Source organism: Palaemon carinicauda, chromosome 27 (genome assembly GCF_036898095.1).
Source record: "Palaemon carinicauda isolate YSFRI2023 chromosome 27, ASM3689809v2, whole genome shotgun sequence".
Classification (NCBI taxonomy): Eukaryota; Metazoa; Arthropoda; class Malacostraca; order Decapoda; family Palaemonidae; genus Palaemon; species Palaemon carinicauda.
The window spans coordinates 12,251,448-12,273,947 of NC_090751.1; the positions used below are offsets into that span (position 1 = coordinate 12,251,448).

Below are 22,500 nucleotides of genomic sequence, written 5' to 3' on the forward strand. Positions count from 1 at the left end.
ATGAACTTGGACGAGATGGAGACAAATGACAAGACTATATGTAAATAAGACTGTCCCATTAGAAGGGAGAACAAAGATTTATGATGGGTACACGAGGCCTTCATTACTCCATGTAACATAAACAGGACACTGGCAAGGAAAATAGAAGTTCTGAAGGTGTGACCTTAGAATATGGAGGTGGAAAGGTCATGTTGAGAATGGGTGTGGTGTCCAAAAGCTGAGGAAAGAAAGTCTGAGAACTCAAACACAGCTACGGTTTGGACCTGTGATGAGACAGTGGGACCAAAGACAGTAGATACTGAAGTGGCTGTAGTAAGAAGGCCCTGGGAAAGACAAAATTGTGTGTGTGTGGGGGGGGGGGGGGAATATGAAGACCCTGGATCTGGTGAAAGCCCAGAAAGCAAGATTTCAGGATATGAGACCATATTATTATCATTATTATTATTATTATTATTATTATTACTTGCTAAGCAACAACCCTACTTGGAATAGCAGGATGCTATAAGCCCAGGGGCTCCAACAGGGAAAATAGCCCAGTGAGGAAAGGAAAAAGGGAAAAATAAAATATTTGAAGTAGAGTAACATTAAAATAAATATCTCATATATAAACTATATAAACTTTAACAAAACAAGAGGAAGAGAAATAAGATAGAATAGTGTACCAGAGTGTACCTTCAAGCAAGAGAACTCTAACCCAAGACAGTGGAAGACCATGGTACAGAGGCTATGGCACTACCCAAAATAGAGAACCCAATTCACGTTTAACCCTGTAAGATGAAGTTCTGACGTAGAAAGGTTTACGATGATGACGACGGATTTGGATTTATCAATTTGCCCCATAAAGCTCATGGCTGGGACCTTGGAGGCCATTAATCACACGCTTGCTCTTATGACAAACCCCGCAGTTACACTATGAAGTAAAAGTTAAGAGTTTGGACAGCAAGATAGAAGAAAGGAATCGTAAACAGAAGTAAAGTAGAAGGTTAAAAGGTGGGACGCTGCAAAGACCCTCAAAAAATATCTACAGTGCACTCCATGAGGTACACTGACGGTATTACCATCCTAAGGGGAAGATGAAGAAGAACTTGAACATTTATGTGATGTAAACAACTCAAAACAACAACAACAACACATGCCGACATCTGGCGGTGGCATTAGAAATCATGGAACTGTTGGTAGCGTTCTCATGCAATGCAATTAACATCATAATTAATGAATGATAAATAATAATAATATAACATCATTTCTTCTTTTAAAATCAAATTTACTTGCATGGATTATTAGTTATAATATCACACTGAATTTACCATCCTAAGGGGAAGATGAAGATGAACTTCAACATTTATGTGACGTAAACGACTTAAAATAGACTTATCTAATCTAATCTAAACGATATACACGTGATTCGAAACATATATTAATAATCTTTCTACGGGTCCAAATATTCATGTGTATTATTTTTCACTTCTTTATTACATATGTGAACTTAAGATTTTTGGAAGATCAAATGTATGGAAGCAATCCAGAGCTTTTACTATAATATCAATCTAATCGAAAAAAATAAATTTTCCCTGAAAGGTTTCCTTGAAAAATTTACCTTAACCTCTTCCATTCTGCCTTTCCGTTCTAAAACAAGACAGCGGAGCAGAGAGGTTAATGATAGGGAAAGATTCCAAAACTTTTCAACGAAGAGTTTCTAATAAGACACTTAAAGTTTCCTCAAGTGCTTTAACATGGAAAGTCTCTAAACACCATCATCTACTTTACTTAAGCCAAGAATGTCGACAACGTGAGATGGCGTGTGGTTCCAGAAGACCTTTTCGCTAAAAGATTCGAGGATGTCATTAGTGAAATCAAAATGATTGGGATGTGAAATAATTCATTAATAGATTTAATCAATTAATTGCTACTCAAACATTGTTAACAGACTATTAAAGGCGACTAAAATGACTGTTTCGATATAGGTTTTAATGAATGGTAGTCTATTGGAAACTTCCCTGCTTGGCAATCAACTGAACTGGGGTTCGAGACCCAATTAAGCTCGATAGTTTCTTGTTGAGTCTGTAACCTCACAATTCTTGTGAGCTAAGTATGGAGGGGGTGGGTGCTGGGAGAGCCTATATGTCTACCTACTGCGTCATCAGCATCCATTTCCTAGCCCTCCATGGTCCTAGCTCGGGTGGAGAGGGGCCTAAGGCGGTGATCATATGTAAATATGGCCAGTCTTTAGGTATTGCCCTGCTAGGGTATTGTCATTGCCCCTTGTCTGCCATTCATGAGGGATCTTTAAACCTTTAGATGAGTGAATATAGCATACCATAATGTAATTTTTATTGTGTAATTTGGTTAAATAATTGTATGTCATCTTTGATTTCGCTGATCAGATACAGTCCGGGAATCAATCAAAATGACATCACTGCCGGCAAAATGAGAGAATAAACTGAATAAAATTCTATATTACTGAGTATCAAATTAATTCACTTGAACTTTTATCTTTTGTCTTATAGTCTACATCTGAAATTAAATTTATTAAACATTTTCTTTTTTTAATGCAGTTCAGCAAAAATTAAATACATAAAAGATGATAGATAAAAACACACATGATTATATATTCATAAAGGTTTTTTTTTTTTTTAATACATAAAGCAAAGTATTTGACCTTGACAAACTGTAAGTATATACTCAACAATATTTTTGCATTTTATAATTTACCCATTTTATGCTATGGAAAACTCCCAAATGTTTTATATGTCAGTAATAACAAGTGGTTATTTCTTTGCAGGATATCTCGGATAATCAGCATTACGAATGAATAATGAAACTGAAGCTGTAAGCGAGCTAATAAGCTTATAAGCTAAGCTAGCAATGATTGAGTCGCCACCAACGAGGACCAACAGTGGTATTAATACTTCGATAACAGCCATTAAAATCGATATACTGTGGCCTGAGAATTGGGATGTTTCATAGGCGCACAGAGATGGTTGGAGTTAGGATAGTGGATTATAATCATCAATAATTGAAATCATGTAAATCATATATGGTTAATTGATGCTTATTGCAATAGGCTACGCAATTAAGGAATTTCATATTTTCATTTAAAAAAAAAAAAAACATTACATTTAACTTTAAAAGTGTCAAAGATTGAAGATGAGTTCACCTCCCCTTTATGATAGAGAAAGTGTCTGACTATATATATATATATATATATATATATATATATATATATATATATATATATATATATATATATATATATATATATATATATATATATATACATAATTTCTTTCCGGTTCCGTTTAGTGGCATTGGCAAACGTATAACTATTCGGTCTCTCCCCGTACGTCGGGTAGGGGAGGGGGGAGTAGTCATACTACAGTATGGTGAGGTGGGGTACCTCGAGAGGAAAGGGGGATGGGATGGGAAGGGTTGAATCTGTGTATGTGCATATCAATATGGATAACTAGCCATCATTTTTGACAGGCCACGTACATTAATTTATGTATGGAATTTAAAGGATATATTCTAATCTGTCTCTCCACCTCTCCTCTTCACCTGCTTGTTTACCTGTTCCTCATCATTTCCGTTCACTACCGTCATTCAACGCAAAAAAAAAAAGAAAAAAAAATTATTAATGCTATGCATGAGCATTATAACAGGATACGTAATATGATTGGAAGATTGAGAACAATTTCGTCTACAGATTACCTTCAGCCGACAGGAGAGAATTTTTCCCCCTATCATTATCATGCAAGAGGATTATGCCAAAACTTAATTCTGGAGTTATAGTTTTTTTTTTTTTTTGGGGGGTGGGGTGGGGGGCGGAGAATTCTGTTTCCACTGGGAAATTGGGAACGTGGGGATACAACCCTTCAGTTTTCGATAGACATATTACAGGAACGTTAGGCGAGGTAGGTGATGATAACGATGATGGAAAAAAACTGATCGATTCATGGTAACAAAGCAAAATAGGGAATTATAACAAGTGATTTCCTTCGGATGGTAAAATTGATTAATCAAATTACAGGTTCATTTTCGCAAATAAGGAATAGTGATAAAAAACATCTAAACAAATAGTAAAATTATTATTGTACGTGACCTGTCAAAATAAACGACTAAATATTGAAAAAGATATGCACAAGCACAGATTCAACTCTTCTCACCTTTCCCTCTTTCCTAACTACAACACGGCAGTTGTGGTTCCCGAGTGTAACTCGGGGTAACCCCTCTCACCAAGGTATGACTATTTCCTCTCCCCCTCACCCGAGAGACAGGAAATAAAAGAAAACAGAATATATATATATATATATATATATATATATATATATATATATATATATATATATATATATATATATATATATATATATATATATATATATATATATACCCAAACACTTGTCCTTTGTTACATAAAAAAGATAGGTTTTAATGTTTCTGTTATAAAAAAAATTCTAAACCTACCAAGCAAAATGATACTCAGGGAGTGAACAGCATCTGGGAATTAATGCAATTATTTAGGTAATTAAAATTAAAGCGGTTAAATTTTCACGACAAAATAGACCACAAATAACCAAGAAATTATAGTTTTTATTTTACACTGAAAACCAGGATGGCATAGAGCAAAAATCCTATCTAAAAGTTGTGATACATATATACATAAACGGATGTATATATACATACACACACACACACACACACACACACATATATATATATATATATATATAAATATATATATATATATATATATATATATATATATATATATATATATATATATATACAGACACACATATATATATACATATACATATACATATACATATATATATATATATATATATATATATATATATATATATATATATATATATATATATATATATATATATATATATATAATGAAATGACACGTGCTCAAATGCGTTAGCGAAAGTTTAATCCAAGCATTGACCTGTTGATTTTTACCAAAATAAGCTTTTACTCAAAGATTACATTTTTGGATAAGACTGTTTGTTATCAAATTAAGCTTTGATTGTCACTCATTAAGATTTGATCGTCACTGACCAAGGTCGGCGTTTCAGTCGAGGTAAGGAGAGTAAGTCATGACGACTTGATTTGTGGCTTCAAATACAACTTGACTATGAATAGTTCGACAGTGAATATAGGTATGGTTTTCCATGTATATTTTATTATCGTCCTTTTTATTAATTTTCTAATACTTAATTACCATTACAATGGTTTTGAATGTAGTGTTGCACAAGTATGAATTCATTGTATTTTGATTAACTTTATTATTATTATTATTAATATTATTATTATCATCATTGATTGCTAAGCTACAACCCTAGTTGGGAAAGCAGAATGCTATAGGACCAGGGGCTCCAACAGGGAAAATAGCCAAGTGAGGAAAGGAAACATGTATAAAAAATATTTTAAAACAGTAACATTAAAATAAATATATCCTATTGAAACTTTAAAAACTTTAAAAAAACAAGAGAAGTAAGATAGAATAGTGTGCCCGAGTGTACCCTCAAGCAAGAAAACACAAACCTAAGACAGTGGAAGACTATGGTACAGAGGCTATAGCATTACCCAAGACTAGAGAACAATGGTTTGATTTTGGAGTGTCCTTCTCCTTGAAGAGCTGCTTACCATAGCTAAAGAGTTCCTTCAAGCCCTACCAAGAGGAAAGTGGCCACTAAATTAGTACAGTGCAGTAACCCCTAGGGTGAAGAATTGTTTGGTAATCTATGATTCTATTTTATCGTACGAAACTGACCAAATTGTAGCTTCAAATTTATATATTTTTTTTTTTCAACTTTCGTACCTTACTCTCCATTTTAAACATTTACTTTGTGTCGTTCTGTAAATTTTTGTCTGACTTATAGCATCCTGATTTTCAGAATAGGGTTGTAGCTTGGCTAACAATAATTATAATAATAATCATAATAATGATAATAAAAATAACAATAATAATAATAAAAATAATAATAATAATGCACACACACACACACACACACATATATATATATATATATATATATATATATATATATATATATATATATATATATATATATATATATGCGTGTGTGTGTGTATTTATTTATACATACAAAAGGATCCACACACGTCAAAAATAGTTTCAAAGATGGAGAGACATGAGTTTTTAATACTGTGATCGAAGAATGCTAAAAACCAAACACTAAAAACTTAATCCTTTCATCTTTGCATTTTAGCCTTATTACGAGTGATTACCAAAATAAAACCATCTTTCCTTAGCACGGTCACCTAAAAAGTATCTACAGTAACTAAATTTTTACAAGATTTCTAAAAAATGCAAAATTAATTCATGAGGATAACATTTCCTTGCTAAATATCGCTGCTTTAAGACTGCAACAGACCTTTGGAGTCTGGTGTGAGCGGATGGATGACAAACTTCCCGAAACCAGATAATGACTGAGATTTTGAGATAACGTGATTCCACAAGAGAACATCTTGATAATAATAAACCTTATCTGGTGCGAAGGATAAAAACTCCGTTGGAAAATCCAGTTTACTTTTTCTTATAATAGTCGGAAATGTATTATATTTTCAACGAAAATTTGCATAAAAGGGTTCAGATCAGGTTAATCTTCTATTATTATTTAAATATAAATAACACTTTGTCGTTTGGAACATTAGAATTAGACAGCATAAGTATTTTTTGAATAAGTTTTCGCAAGAACTTTATCTTTCATAATTTGTTCTACATTTATTTGTTAGTTTAACTACTGCAAATTTGTATTGGTCTTATCGTCATGAAGTATAATTAAATTAAAAGAAAAATTGAGGTTTGTTTGTTTCTTAAACTTAAGAATAAAGTTATTCAGTCCTATTTCTTAAAACAAATCCCAACTGACACAGGAAAAGCAAAAGCTTGCGACGCCTCTCTCTCTCTCTCTCTCTCTCTCTCTCTCTCTCTCTCTCTCTCTCTCTCTCTCTCTCACGCACAAACGACCACTCATTAATTATACGAGTTTTCGTTGTATCTTAATGTCTCCGACTTCAACGGCATCAGGGAATCTTCAGAGCAACGTTATCAGAGTTTGTTATTACAGAGATATCTGTATCAGTTGTATGCAACAGGGTCTTTACGAACAGATAACGTACGCGTTCTTCATTATCACCCTGATGTTGGGTTTACTATGTATTGACTAGTGTACGCGACCCGTCAGAAATGACGGCTATATATCTAGATAGTTATGCGCACGCGCACACAAACACACACACACACATATGTAACCCTTCCCACCCCTCGCCCTTTCCTGGTTCGGCAATTTGTGGGAGACTGTGGTTTCAGAGTGAACTTCTCGGGGTATCCCCTTTCACCTGGATATGACCACTTCCTCTCCCCCTGTGCCGTAACAAGAATTTGGAAGGGTGTGTGAGAGAGGGTAGGTAAGAGCTAAAGTGGGTAAGAGTAAGGTTATGAGATGCACGAGAAGGGAAGGTGGTGCGAGGTTGAATGTCATGTTGAATGGAGAGTTACTTGAGGAGGCAGATCAGTTCAAGTACTTGGTGTCTGTTGTTGCAGCAAATAGTGGAGTGGAAGCAGATGTATGTCAGAGAGTGAATAAAGGATGCAAAGTGTTGGGGGCAGTTAAGGGAGTAGTAAAAAATAGAGGGTTGGGCATGAATGTAAAGAGAGTTCTGTATGAGAAAGTGATTGTACCAACTGTGATGTATGGATCGGAGTTGTGGGGAATGAAAGTGACGGAGACGGAAATTGAATGTGAGATGAAGTGTCTAAGGAGTATGGCTGGTGTATCTCGAGTAGATAAGGTTAGGAACGAAGTAGTGAGGGTGACAACGGGTGTAAGAAATGAGTTAGCAGCTGGAGTGGATATGAATGTGTTGAGGTGGTTTGGCCATGTTGAGAGAATGGAAAATGGCTGTCTGCTAAAGAAGGTGATGAATGCAAGAGTTGATGGGAGAAGTACAAGAGGAAGGCCAATGTTTGGCTGGAGGGATGGAGTGAAGAAAACTCTAGGTGATATGAGGATAGATGTGAGAGAGGCAAGAGGGCGTGCTAGAAATAGGAATGAATGGCGAGCGATTGTGACGCAGTTCCGGTAGGTCCTGCTGCTTACTCCAGTGCCTTGGATGACTGCGGAGGTAGCAGCAGTATGGATTCAGCGTTACGAAGCTTCATATGTCGTGAATAACAGGGGAGGGTGGCCTGTGGCACCTAGCAGTACCAGCCGAACTCAGTTGAGTCCCTTGTCAGGCTGGGAGGAACGTAGAGAGGAGGGGTCCCCTTTTTTGTTTCATTTGTTTGATGTCGGCTACCCCCCAAAATTCGGGGAAGTGTCTTGATATATGTATGTATGTATGTATGTATGTATGTATGTATGCATATATATATATATATATATATATATATATATATATATATATATAGTGTATATATACATATATATATATATATATATACATATATTTACATATATGTGTATATATATACATATATCTATATATATAATATATATATATATATATATATATATATATATATATATATATATATATATATATATATATATATATAAAGCCACACACTTCCTCTTTATTATGTGGGGAAGGTACTAGCTTTCAATGGGAAAATCCACGTTTTCTTTCCATTACTTTATACGGTAATGGAAATAGTGAAATCCACAAATGTAAATGAGGCCAATACAGAAATGGATAATAATCAGCATAATTCAGAAAAGGGGAACGTTAAGTATAACAGAAAGAATGATCTAATAAAAATGAATCTTTTGCAATAGTTGCAACACATAATTAATGTGCCTCGATTTTGTAGTTTATTTTATAGTCTTGAACCTAGAGCTTTCCACATATGTTTTGCAACATCTTTCGATATATTTATATATGTCAGTCAAGACATTAAATCATCTGATGAAAGTTTCTTAAGAGAACGGAATATTCCAACATTATCAGAACGGAAAACTAATCAACAAATAGTGATTTGTCTTATCTTTTTTTTTTTTTTTTTTTGCTCGAAGAAAGGTTGACTCCGAGGAAAGTTCATGACCTTTTCTGCTTATTTCATTAGAATCTATGATAATTTTGAATCATGACAAGTAATATTCTACGTGCAATGACCATATTTCTCCTTTGGAAATATTCTCGTTTGCGAGTTCTCATTAATGACAAATGATGAAAAGCTTGTTTTACTGTTATAAAAGATCAAAATTCCTTTAAATATGCATTAATAAAAAAACGATAGAAAATGGTAATTAATTACCTTATATGTACCATTACACAACCAAGGCAAATAAGTAAAGTTACAGATTCCTTCCCATTATTCCACTACAACACAAAAGAGCAGAGATAAATAAGCATCAGGCTGAAACTACTGAAAGTGTAGATTGATTTTCTTGTTTTTCTTTTTCTTACAAAGACGCGGAACGGATCGTGACTTCAATTTCCATTGTAATATTTACTGTCTGAACTCACGGTTGCGTCATTGGTCGCTCCTTTACTGAAAGCTTCATATAAATCATGGATAATATCGCAGGTAAGATGAAACTAACAAAAAGTTGATTTTTATTTTGTTATAACTAAAATCTATAGGATATCCCAGGTCTGATAACTGGTTAAGGGAAAATTAATAAATATCAGAGTATGAATGCTAAAATCATGGAAAACATGTAAATTTCAGATATGATTGGAAACTGTAGGCAGAGTAGAGATATCTATGACAAATCGACTGAAAATTCATGTCAAATATATATAACGCAGTTAAGCTAAAGTCTTCCATGCTAAAAATATTAGCTATGGATATCTTCAGTAGGGTAAGATCACTAATATTGAAATTTTAAGACAAAACATGGGTGATGTAGGCAACAGTAATAAAAGCTCATGATGTAGTATATGAGTAATTTAAATATTAGGAGAGAAATATAATAAACATACATGTATATACAATCTGGCTCGGTTTCCAGATATCACTCTTGCTTCAGGAGAACGTATGCAAAGTGCCAAGCAGAATTCACATACCTCTACATACTTTTGACACTAGATATGTGGATGAATGTTGACCTATTTTATTTGGCTTTCAGATGTAGCAAAATAGATATTTATTTGAAATAATGTGCATTGCTTTATTCTAGGGAATTCCCATTTACTTTTCATAGTGCAAAGATGGATGCTGATGAAAAAAGTTAGAATTCCCTGTATGCCATCAAAATATGCTATTATTTTCCTGACTAGATTTGTAATGTCATCATTATCAAATGACCTACGACTCTAATTTCATAATTTATTATTCGTTGCAATCTTATCAAGGCTGTTTTGAAGATCTGATTAAACCCCAAGTGACTCGAATACGGTGTTATCTTGTCATTACTAATCTATTGCCTACATGAAATCTGATTCATGTTTTGATTATGAAACGTTTTTTTATGTAGTGTTTACAGTATCGTCTGTAACATTCTTGTTTATCTGATTATGATTTTTCAGAAATAAACGAATGCATGTATGTATGTAATATATATATATATATATATATATATATATATATATATATATATATATATATATATATATATATATATAGAGTCGATATATGCATATCTTTATATCCATACTATATAGATGAAAATCATATATATACACTATATATATATATATATATATATATATATATATATATATATATATATATATATATATAAATATATATTTATTTATTCATAAATATATAGTATATATATATATATATATATATATATATATATATATATATATATATATATATATATACACACACACCTATATAACATATATATATATGTGTATACACATATAGACTTGTTTATCAATTTCTAATGATCCACAGCAAGATATGACAATGATGCTGAAGAAATACACGACTCAGAGAGAAAATGCCCACAGGACGAAGAAACCCATCATAACTTCAAGGTCTACAAAAAACGTTTTTGGATTCTGGGAATATTCTCCTTTTTAGCTTTCTTCCAGGTAGGATAATAATAACCCTCTCTAGCCTTCTTCGAGTAATGAACTATTATGTATAAAAAATTACAAGGGATGGCAACCTAGACAATAAAGCATTAAAACGTTAAAATTTATTACATTGTCAAATTTCAACTAAGCAAAAAACGTTTTCGTCAATACAGATACATGAGCATCTCATATATTTAGCAATTTATTACTGATGACGAGCTAATTGAAATGTCTTCTTTACTAAGGCCATCTCTTCCATGTTTTAAGACTGATGGCTACTGAATCTAGGTATCATATGGAACAAATATATACATACGATTCAACATTGTTTTAGCGATATATTTTCATATAATGGGTTTTTAAAGGATCAATTTTCAACATATATACATAATAGTTTATAATCATGTAAAATCAGGATTGCAAAAGTTTTAGTGGAGGTATAAGCTAACTTATAGGAGAACGCATTGGCAAAGATAACTGCTCTTTGTTTGATCACATCATTTAGAATTTACATTTATTTGTATATTAAGATTCTTCCTTCATTTTAGTGTCTGCAGTGGAACGTCTGGGGTCCCATAAGCGATAGTGTGGACACTGCTTTCGAGGGATTTGGTTCCGACACAGTGGCCATGCTCGCTAACTGGGGAACAATTACATTCCTAATTTCTGCATATCCCAGTGTTTGGATTGTGGATAAAAGAGGAATTCGAGTAGGAGTCCTTATCATAGCGGGCTTAGTAACCGCCAGTACAGCCCTGAGGGCTATATCCATGTTATTTCATTCGGATATACTGGTTAAAGTGTAAGTTTTTATATAGCATTGTGTAGCACGAATTCTCTTGAATGAGAATGAAATTAAAATCAGTATTAATTCCATTAGATAAGTACCTGATCAATATTCTTTCACAAATGATAGATATTTTCGAATTCTAGAGAATTTCGGAAAGCATTATTCTTAAATAATTCATAACATGATGAAATATATAAACAAAGTATAATACAATAGATGGAGCAATTAACCATAATAGAAAATTGGTTGATGTTATGTCTTAAAACTTCCACAGGATGTGCCACCTTGGGGCCATCTTGAACGGTGCAGCGGGTCCCATAGTTATGACAGCTCCTCCTGTGATAGCTGCTGTCTGGTTTCCTCCCGATGAGAGAACGACAGCCACAGGCAAGTAAACAGAGGCGATTGGCGTGTTGTATCATTACGATTACCATTAAGCATAAGGCATCACTAGGAATTGGGTTATGATCTACGTTTAAAACAGTAACTTGTTTGGCATTCAGGTTGAATGGCAAAAGAGATGAGGTACTATTATCATTATTATCATTATCGCCAATATTACTATCATTACGTGTAAAAACGTAAATCTGTTTAAACAAGTATTACACTGAAAGTGTAATGACCCCAACAAGGAAATCCACTTTGCTTGGAATGAGAAATTAAGATAAGAATTAATTCTTAAAAAATTATGTGTTATATTATTACAATCATCACTATGCAAACTCCATCATTAGGTTATGACGAATGTCAATCACAGGTCAAGGGTTCCATAGTTAATAAATAAACTTATAGTAGAAGTACCGATGAGACACCATTAATTTCATTATTATCATCCCTTTATTATTATAAGCCAAGCTATAATGCTAGCTTGACAAGCAAAATGCTACAACTCCAAGAATCCCATAAAAGAAAGCAGCTTAGTATGAAATGTGACACCAGGGAAGGGCGTGTTTTCAAATTCCTTACATCTAATGACAATCCCCATTAATTACGTGAAGAAAGAAAAAATATTTTGTCTTGAAATTTTGTCTCAGAATACAAGTGAAATATGACTATATACTTTATGATATTCCTCAAAAACTTTTTGTCTTTTAATTAAATGCCTCTCAGCTTGAGATTTGCGGCTCAAACGAACCAAATAAATATATCTATTACTGCTATATATGTTGAAATGATTTATTTTATCAAATGTATTTTTCATTAAGGTTGTGGGCAGCTGCTCAACTTACTAGGAAGTGCCGGCAGTTATCTGCAGCCTCTAATTGTTAGATCTCCTAAACACGCTGACAAGGAAGAGATAAGATCAGATATTGCCAGACTTCTGTACATATGTAAGTGCATGCTAAACTAAATGCTATTTTGGTAAATCTATTTAAAAATCAAAATAGGGGTGAAGATTGTACAATAATTTTTTTCCTCAGCTAGTTAATCGCTTTTGTCAGACAGAACCAATGAATAACCCAAATGTTATGATGAAATTGCCTGTACATTGATAAATGACCGACAATGAAGATAAAAATACAAAACCAACAAATGTGTATTAAAACAGGAGGTTAATTCTGATATGTCCAGGAAATAGCACCCATTTCAACCTTATAACAATGAGTATTCATGCCATCACCACAAAAAAAAAAAAAAAAAAAAAAAAAACTGCTTTAGAGGGTTGCATAAAGGGAATAAAATGCCTACAATATATGACAATGTGACCTAGTGGAACAGAGACTGAATTAGGACGATGGAGCAATGCATAGCGAGTAGCATAGGCTGCTCAATGACGCAAAAGCAAAGAGGCAGAAAAGGGATGATGGAAGGTAACCATTGAAATAGATGTCTTTGAAAACCAAGGAAATGCGCTAATACCAGTCATCACGCTGGCTTTACTTCAATAGCATATGGTTTTACGGAAACATAACTTATACAGGCCATCAGAAGGTTACTGTACAGGCCCTCTTCTTTCAGTCCAAATCCTACTTCCTGCTTTCAGTTAAAAGAAAATCCACCTATGAAGAAAGATTAATTGAGAATGTAGACTTCCTATAAGTAGAATTATTTTTCAGCAATCATAAAATAGATGATCAAAACCCTCCGATACAAACCCCATCATATGTGAAATAATAAGATGTCTAACGATCAAAGTCAGTACCTAGTTTCCTTCCATAGGTTTCCATGGTTTAAGAAGAGAAATTTGAGTAAAATTTATCATTCAGAATTGTAATATTTTTAAAACGTTAAGAAGTGCTACTTATGCTCAGATAACCAAAGAGTGGAAGCTAGGCATGAGATTAGTAAGCAATAGAGTCTAGGGTTTGATATTAAAAAAAAAAGAAAAGAAAAAAAAAATCTTTTTCAACTAAGTAGTCTACACCATTTTAACAAGTATCAAGCAAAACTGTTTTTGCCGAGAGGATTGGTTAATAGATAATAAGCCGGATGTAAACAAATTTTCTTTTAGTGATATCATATTGTCTATTCTAATGTTTAATGATATCAAAACAAAAATCACTTTTTTTTCTGATAAAATTAATATAGTAATCAGATGAAGAAACTACCCGGTTGATGCGAATTCGAAATGACGTAATCTTCAACAATTTACCAAATAATTTTCAAAATGACTTTTTTTTCTTCATTAACAGATGTAGGAGTTTCCTTATTCTGTTTAGTTTCAGTAGTTTTATACTTCCCAGAGAAGCCTTCTACCCCACCTTCTGTTTCTTCTAGTAAGGAACGGATAGACCTCAAAGGCAGCGCTGCTAAACTTGTCAGGTATTTACCTTTTGCATTTTTTCTCTCAGTTAAAAGATACAAATCTATCTGGTTATTGACATCAGGGAAGGACGAATTCATGGTGAACATGACAGGAAGAACGAGGACAACATAAACTCCACTCAACAGTGAAGGTAGTCTATGGCAATATCCCAACAGTGAAGGTAGTCTAGAACATTATCCCAACAGTGAGAGTAGTCAATGACATTATCCCAACAGTGAAGGTAATCAATGAAATTATCCCTACAGTGAAGGTAGTCTATGACATTATCCCAACAGTGAAGGTAGTCTATGACATTATCCCAACAGTGATGGTAGACTATGACATTATCCCAACAGTGAAGGTGGTCTATGACATTATCCCAACAGTGAAGGTGGTCTATGACATTATCCCAACAGTGAAGATAGACTATAACAATATCCAATAGTAAAAGTAGTCTATGACATTATCTCAACAATGAAGGTAGTCTATGACATTATCCACACACGCGGTAACTCAGCAGGTACAGGCATGAGCAGGCCGAAGCAGGATTTTGAAATACTGATTGCAATGAGACCGTCCCCACAGAACTGGAGACACTGGCTGGAATGGTTTTATTGGAATCAATATATTTTCAATTTAAGCTTCAGCCCCCCTCCTACATGTACACTGTACAGTACCTGTCCAATCTCCGACTGTGTGGACGCAACTTAAGGGTGTTTATCAAGGGATGTGGACAGACTTTTCGATACTTCTAACATATAAAAACACCCCAAAAAATCACTATTTTGTGCATTTGAAGATTCCATTTCTGAATATAGTAAGGGAATCTATCAAGTTGCATGTACATCGGATAGCTTCTTATCATTATAATCATTATTACAATACCAATATCATTATCATTTGCAGATTTGTTTGTTAGTTTACAGTATAATTTCTTTAGCTGTGTACAAATATTTTTTATAATATGCAATCCTCTCTTTGGATTACCCTATGGACTTTGGAGCATATGGCCCAGCGCTAGTGGATTGTATGTAATTCGGTAATGAAGTACAAATAGGGCAAAACCCTCAATTTGCAAACTGAAGTAAAAATCAAAAGAGCTTGGGCATCAGAAAAGAAAACAAGGACGTATGAATGAATCAATATGATACAAAATGGCTTATGTTGGTTTATCAACTATGTATATATACAAAATATTTCCAAAAATACAAGAATCAAAATATATTTTTAGAAATTCAGGTAATACTATATTTTTTCGAGATATCTCTTTCGTAGAAGTTTAACAAATAATGAAAATTTGGATGCCTGAAGTTTCAAATTAACCGGAGAAAAATTATATTAAGTAAATATAAATTTAAGTAAGACGTAATTGATATTGAGCTAACTGGCGTCATAATAAAAGGGGTTAATCAATGCCGAATGGCCATGTTAAAAATTACGGATAAAGAATTTAAACGGATTTTGGATGTCTCAAAGAATTTCTACTCCAACCGCGTATGATTTGTGATGGCAAGGGAAATGTAACAGATTTGCTGATGAACAAATAAACGTATATTTGCTTGTATAGCTATGCATGAAGGTTTACCTATATAAAATCTTACCAAAATCCCTTAAACCGTTTTGATGTATTTGTGGTAACGAAGTTAAGTGTAATGGACACACTGACGAATGCATAAGAGAATATTTGCCAGTCAGAGCTTAACAAGAAAATGAGTTTATGTAGACGTCAGTCTCCGTATATAAATAAATGCCATGACAAAGTGACTCTTCCGAATATTATGAAGTTAGTATATCTCAACGGGAACATTTCTGTCCCATGTTATATAGCTTACTCTAAATTGGTAAGTGAAATAATTTTAGAGTACAAGCGTCATACCCTCGGTTCATAGTTAATCATACCCAGAGTAACAGTTAATCTTACCCATAGGATAAATGATATCATTAAATAAAAATGTCATTTTCAAGGCTCATAGTTGATCATACCCTTATAGCCATAGTTATTCATACACTTATGGTAAGGAGAAATAGCCACAGAATATGATATGTCTTGTTTGTGACACCATATAATAGTGACCGAAAGTTTCCTATTCATAAATACAAGTTTTCTTCCATAAAATTCAATAATACTATGTCAATAAATTACATTTTCTTATTCATTTTTTACAGAAATCCTAACTTCAGATTAACAGTAATATCCATGGCCGTCTGTATCTCCTTCCCCAGTATGTGGTATGGTGTTCTAAATTATTCCCTCGGAGAAATAGGAATAATGCAGGTAATAAAATTACTTACAAAACCTATACTAATGTGTTTGCTAACATGTAAGTGAACTGAATTACTCATTAGCGGAGGATAAAAAAAAAAACCCTATCCATTAGCACTGTAGTGTTTTAAATTAGGGAGTAAATGCCTTGGAATTATGTTAACTTTTTTTTTAATGCTGCTGGTGTGCCTTTATAGCGACCTCCATAACAAAGGTAACGGAAATAGAACTGATGGAGGTGGAGAGGTGTCTACCCTTATATGAAGTATTTAATGTTCTCTTGATTGTTTCAAAGGCTTACATTATGCTTATGAGCATCCGAGTCTGTTATAACTGTAGTTATGAATTCGTAGCCTTTTGCTGTGTTTCAAACGAATGTAGAGTTTCTGGTACACCTACCTCTGAGGAAATGCACCCTGTCACACCCTTACTGTACGGCGAGTTACCAAATGGATGGTGTAGGGAAAGAAGTGGTGGACGGTGTTAAACAAGAGAACTAGCCGCAAAATGTGACAGGGTGCACTTGTTCAGAATGAGGTGCGCTAGGAATTCCTATGTCCAACTGTACAATAATAATAATAATAATAATAATAATAATAATAATAATAATAATAATAATAATAATAATAATAATAATAATGAATCAATTTAAGATGCTGAATATAAATCGGATAAGACAAAAGGTGAACCGTCATCATCTCCCTATTGCAGAGGATGGATTAACGCCCCCCCCCCTTCTCTCTCTCTCTCTCTCTCTCTCTCTCTCTCTCTCTCTCTCTCTCTCTCTCTCTCTCTCTCTCTCTCTCGCCACTGAAGACTGTTTCTATCCTATACATTTCAGACGTTGAATACAAAATGTGTTCCTTCCTGAATTATGCTTGATTTCAAATATATTAGAGTACCATATGAATCTCAACTAATCCAAGGGTGAAGAACTGATTACTAGAACAGTATTATTATCCTTCTGTTTGTTTTAAACGACAGTTGTCAATACTGTCTTAGCCTTGGTTTTTGTTTTGACTACTGATAACAAAGAATTATTCTTAGATTAGAATATAGTCTTGTCCTTCATGTAACTATCAAACATGCCTGGAAACATAATGAAAAAAAAAAAATACAAGGAACACAGTCCTCGGAAATGTATAGAGGACTGTTATTGTTCAGGAAAATTCAAGTTTAGAAGATCATAAGGAAATTCGAGATGCTAAGATTTATTCGTTTTTAAAATTGGCTTCATTTACATGTAGACTTGTTCATATAAAAATAATTCATAAATAAGCAAATTTTATTGTACTTGGTTAACTAAAGTTTTATGCAGCAGTCAGCACTTATTGGACTTATCCCAGACTTATGAAATGGTTAGTTCACGCTTTACACAGCTTTTGCGATACACTTCACTTCACCAGTTAGCATTTAATCTTAATAGAATTGGTTTCTATATGACATACAGTATTTAGGATGTATTATCAGACATGGCATACCTAAGAAATACGTAGAAGTTAGCATATATATACCAAATACGATCGATTTATAACCCCATGTTAATGCATATGAATATACTAGTATTTACAAAAACATGAATATACTGATACATTTCCTAATCCTACAGGACGAAGCAATGGGAATAGGATTCTTGGCAGTGCTGTGCTCTACCCTTTTTGGTCTTTTGGTCAGTCGCATCACCGACATCCTATATGGCCACCTACGGGTCTCCTTAATGTTCCTAATGATCGGCAACATTATCTTCTTCTACTGGTTTTTCCTGCTGTCTTGGGGATGCATCAACGTCAGTCAATGTTAGTACGAGAAGTGTCCGGCTTTGTTTATGAATTTGGCTCTTGGGGTTTCAGTCTTTAATCTTGTAAATATCACTTTTCAGGTAAATTTACTTGAAAAGGTGTCCCCCAGATGATTTAATGCTAAATTTAATCATTTTTCTCTTATGATAAAGAAAATATAATAGTATATTTTCTGTTACAAAGGTTATTTAGGATGGGTTTAGAAACGCAAAAGGGAATATATTTCTTGAGGTTTGAATGTAGGAAATCAAAGAATCAATTTGTCTGTTTCAAATGATACAAGTAAACGAACCTGCAGATTTATGTAAAACTATGACTGAAAAACAATTTGTCATTTTAGAGCCATGCTTATTCCCCTGGAAATATTAGACAATCTGGGAAAGAGATTGCAGTTCTAAGGAATAATATGAAAGAAGTAACTATTAAAGATAAAGTTACTGAGAAATCAAAAGACATTCCTAATAGTTACATATGAAAATAACACATTATCTCGAAGATTATTAAAGGTTGTTCAAGTGGCGAGAGGAAACAAAAAGGTTTTTCATGAAAGCCACATTGGAAAATTCTAAATGACTTGACTTTGGCGTCTAAACTCTTAAACTGACAGCAATCTACGCCAACACATTTACTTAAGTTCATTCAAGCAAAAGCAGGCAGTCTCAAGAAGAGTGTATTTAGCGAATGATACAATGACGTTATTATTATTATTATTATTGAATTCCTTAAAATTTCGGTCAAGCCAAAGAAGCGTCTAGAGTACGTCTTTTGGTAGAAACTGCACAGCGTGCGTAGTAACGCTTTCCGAAAGAAAAGGATTTTTCTTGAAGCTCTGATTTCCCGAAACGCTGCAAGTCTAAGCAAAGATATGGCAGTAATTTTGGCCTTCTAGGAGCGTTGTAAACGTTATAGATGGTGTCCGAGCAAAGACCTGGCAGTGATTTTAGCCTTCTGAATTTATTTTCTCCTTTGGTGGTATAAACTTTGTCAGGTACCTAAGCTGGCATGATATCTTACTCACAAATCTTAAGAACAGACACGTTGAGCAATACAACTATTAGGGAAATGGGCAATATCTATGACTCTATCAATCTCGATAAAAGAAGGACAGAGGTAATAAAGGTGATGTCGTCTTTGACCTAACACTACCTGGATTTATCCTCTAGGAAAAGAGATTCAGATTTCCGACTCACGCATATTCCTTTACTATCATTGCATCTATCTATGACACGTTCAACAAAAAGAAAAAAATACTAATTACAAATTACAGTACTATGTAGAGAGATGAAGTTATGGCTATTAAAAACACAAACACTTATACATTCATAAATACACATGCACACACAAATATAGATATATATACAAAATATATGAGAGTGCATGTTTGTGTGTATCTACACGCTTTTTTTCATAGATGGCATGGTTGACTTTTATGCTCTTCCGAAACTCAATATATATATATATATATATATATATATATATATATATATATATATAAATATGTATATGTGCGTGTATCAAGGATAACCTTCGATCAAAGGGATTAATCGGACAGAGGTACATGGAGAAAGCTGACCAAAAACATAGACCCCACATAGAAGTGGGAAAAGATGTAGACAAAGAAGAAGAAGAAATATATATATATATATATATATATATATATATATATATATATATATATATATATATATATAATATGTATATGTGCGTGTATCAAGGATAACCTTCGATCAAAGGGATTAATCGGACAGAGGTACATGGAGAAAGCTGACCAAAAACATAGACCCCACATAGAAGTGGGAAAAGATGTAGACAAAGAAGAAGAAATATATATATATATATATATATATATATATATATATATATATATATATATATATATAAATATATCTATATATATATACATATATATATATATATATATATATACATATATATATATATATATATATATATATATATATATATATATATATATATATATATATATATATATATATATATATAAATATGTATATGTGTGTGTATCAAGGATAACCTTCGATCAAAAGGATTAATCGGACAGAGGTACATGGAGAAAGCTGACCAAAAACATAGACCCCACATAGAAGTGGGAAAAGATGTAGACAAAGAAGAAGAAATATATATATATATATATATATATATATATATATATATATATATATATATATATATGTATATATATATATATATATATATATACATATATATATATATATATATATATATATATATATATATATATATATATATATATATATATATATATATATGAAAGGCCAGGTCGAAACCAACCATGCCACGAGAGCCCATAAAAGGAAATCTTAACCTGACATTAATCTAGCTGTCCGAGGATTTACCTGGTGAGACATCAGTCTCTTTACCAGCGAGTTTTACCAGATTTCCCCGGGCCACCACGTGACACAATTGGTAGTAATTCATTCAAATTACCCCTAATGAGTCAATATATTGACTCATTAGGGGTAATTTGAATGAATTACTACCAATTGTGTCACGTGGTGGCCCGGGGAAATCTGGTAAAACTCGCTGGTAAAGAGACTGATGTCTCACCAGGTAAATCCTCGGACAGCTAGATTAGTGTCAGGTTAAGATTTCCTTTTATGGGCTCTCGTGGCATGGTTGGTTTCGACCTGGCCTTTCATTAGAAGGGGCTAGCGTTCGATCCCAAGTATGAGGTAGAAATTTATTTCTATTTGAACACGATGTTGTGTTGATATTTATCCATATATACATATATATATATATATATATATATATATATATATATATATATATATATATATATATATATATATATATATACAAACACTATATGTATGCATGTATAATACAAACAAGACGTGGTTTATTTGAATAAAAAAAATTCCCCCTAGCTAGACCTCCAACGTTTGCAGAACTTCAATCTTTTCACGAACGGTAATAAAACACGAATTCGCAAGAAGCAAATGTGTTCCTCAAACCAATGGAAGTTTTGACTCTTATTTTCGAGGTTCATTCTCCCTCTCTATTCCATTTCTCCAACAATTTCACAACCTCCGGGACAGCGGCGAAATGATTGACGTTCAACACCCAATAATTTCTGCCATTTCCTTTCAATTTACCGCACCAAAGATCGAGCAATGGGTCTTTCACTGTCTCGGTCGTGTTTCATGTCATATTTAAAGGTATTTTTATCCTGTTTATACAGTACTTTATTCATAAACTGTATACTGACAAATTGTTAATATAGCTAACGACGCTCATTTTCCTAAATGCTTACTCTTTCGCACAGCCGTTTTGAATCGGGACTTTTAATCACAACTATCTTTTCGAGATTACCAATCTATACATGTGTACTATACACACTCATATATATATATATATATATATATATATATATATATATATATATATATATATATATGTATATATATATATTTATGTATGTACATGTATAAAATGCCTAACGTTAATTTGTTCAAAAAAATAATGAAGGATGCATTTATAGATTTCAAATGCTAACGATAGGACTGTAATTTGCTTAACATATTTATATTTTTTATTTTTGTGAGGTAATTTCCATATGAAAGTAAAAACATCAAATATTCATAACTACGTTAGACTTGTAGATGTCTGACACTGAATTGTCAGAGGTACATATATATATATATATATATATATATATATATATATATATATATATATATATGAAATGGAGAGAGTGATTGGTTTCCAGTGAGAGTGGGGCTAATGTTGATGGAGTGGTGAGAGAGGTGAATGCTCGAGTGCTTGGACGAGGATTGAAACTGGTAGACGAGAATGACCATGAATGGGAGGTAAATCAGTTGTTGTTTGCGGATTATACTGT

The 22,500-nt window shown here is 33.1% G+C and overlaps 1 protein-coding gene across 1 annotated transcript in view; it reads left to right on the top strand.

Moving 5' to 3' along the window:
* Positions 1-5,060: 5,060 nt before the first annotated feature.
* LOC137620535 (solute carrier family 49 member 4 homolog) overlaps positions 5,061-22,500 on the top strand; it is a 32,916-nt gene continuing 15,476 nt past the window's right edge. The window contains exons 1-9 of the mRNA XM_068350746.1: positions 5,061-5,171; positions 9,452-9,568; positions 10,892-11,031; positions 11,565-11,818; positions 12,081-12,193; positions 13,012-13,137; positions 14,440-14,569; positions 16,719-16,827; positions 18,425-18,611. Coding sequence (XP_068206847.1) covers positions 9,553-9,568; positions 10,892-11,031; positions 11,565-11,818; positions 12,081-12,193; positions 13,012-13,137; positions 14,440-14,569; positions 16,719-16,827; positions 18,425-18,611 — 1,075 coding nt within the window. The 5' untranslated portion in view covers positions 5,061-5,171; positions 9,452-9,552. The remainder of the gene's footprint in view (positions 5,172-9,451; positions 9,569-10,891; positions 11,032-11,564; positions 11,819-12,080; positions 12,194-13,011; positions 13,138-14,439; positions 14,570-16,718; positions 16,828-18,424; positions 18,612-22,500) is intronic.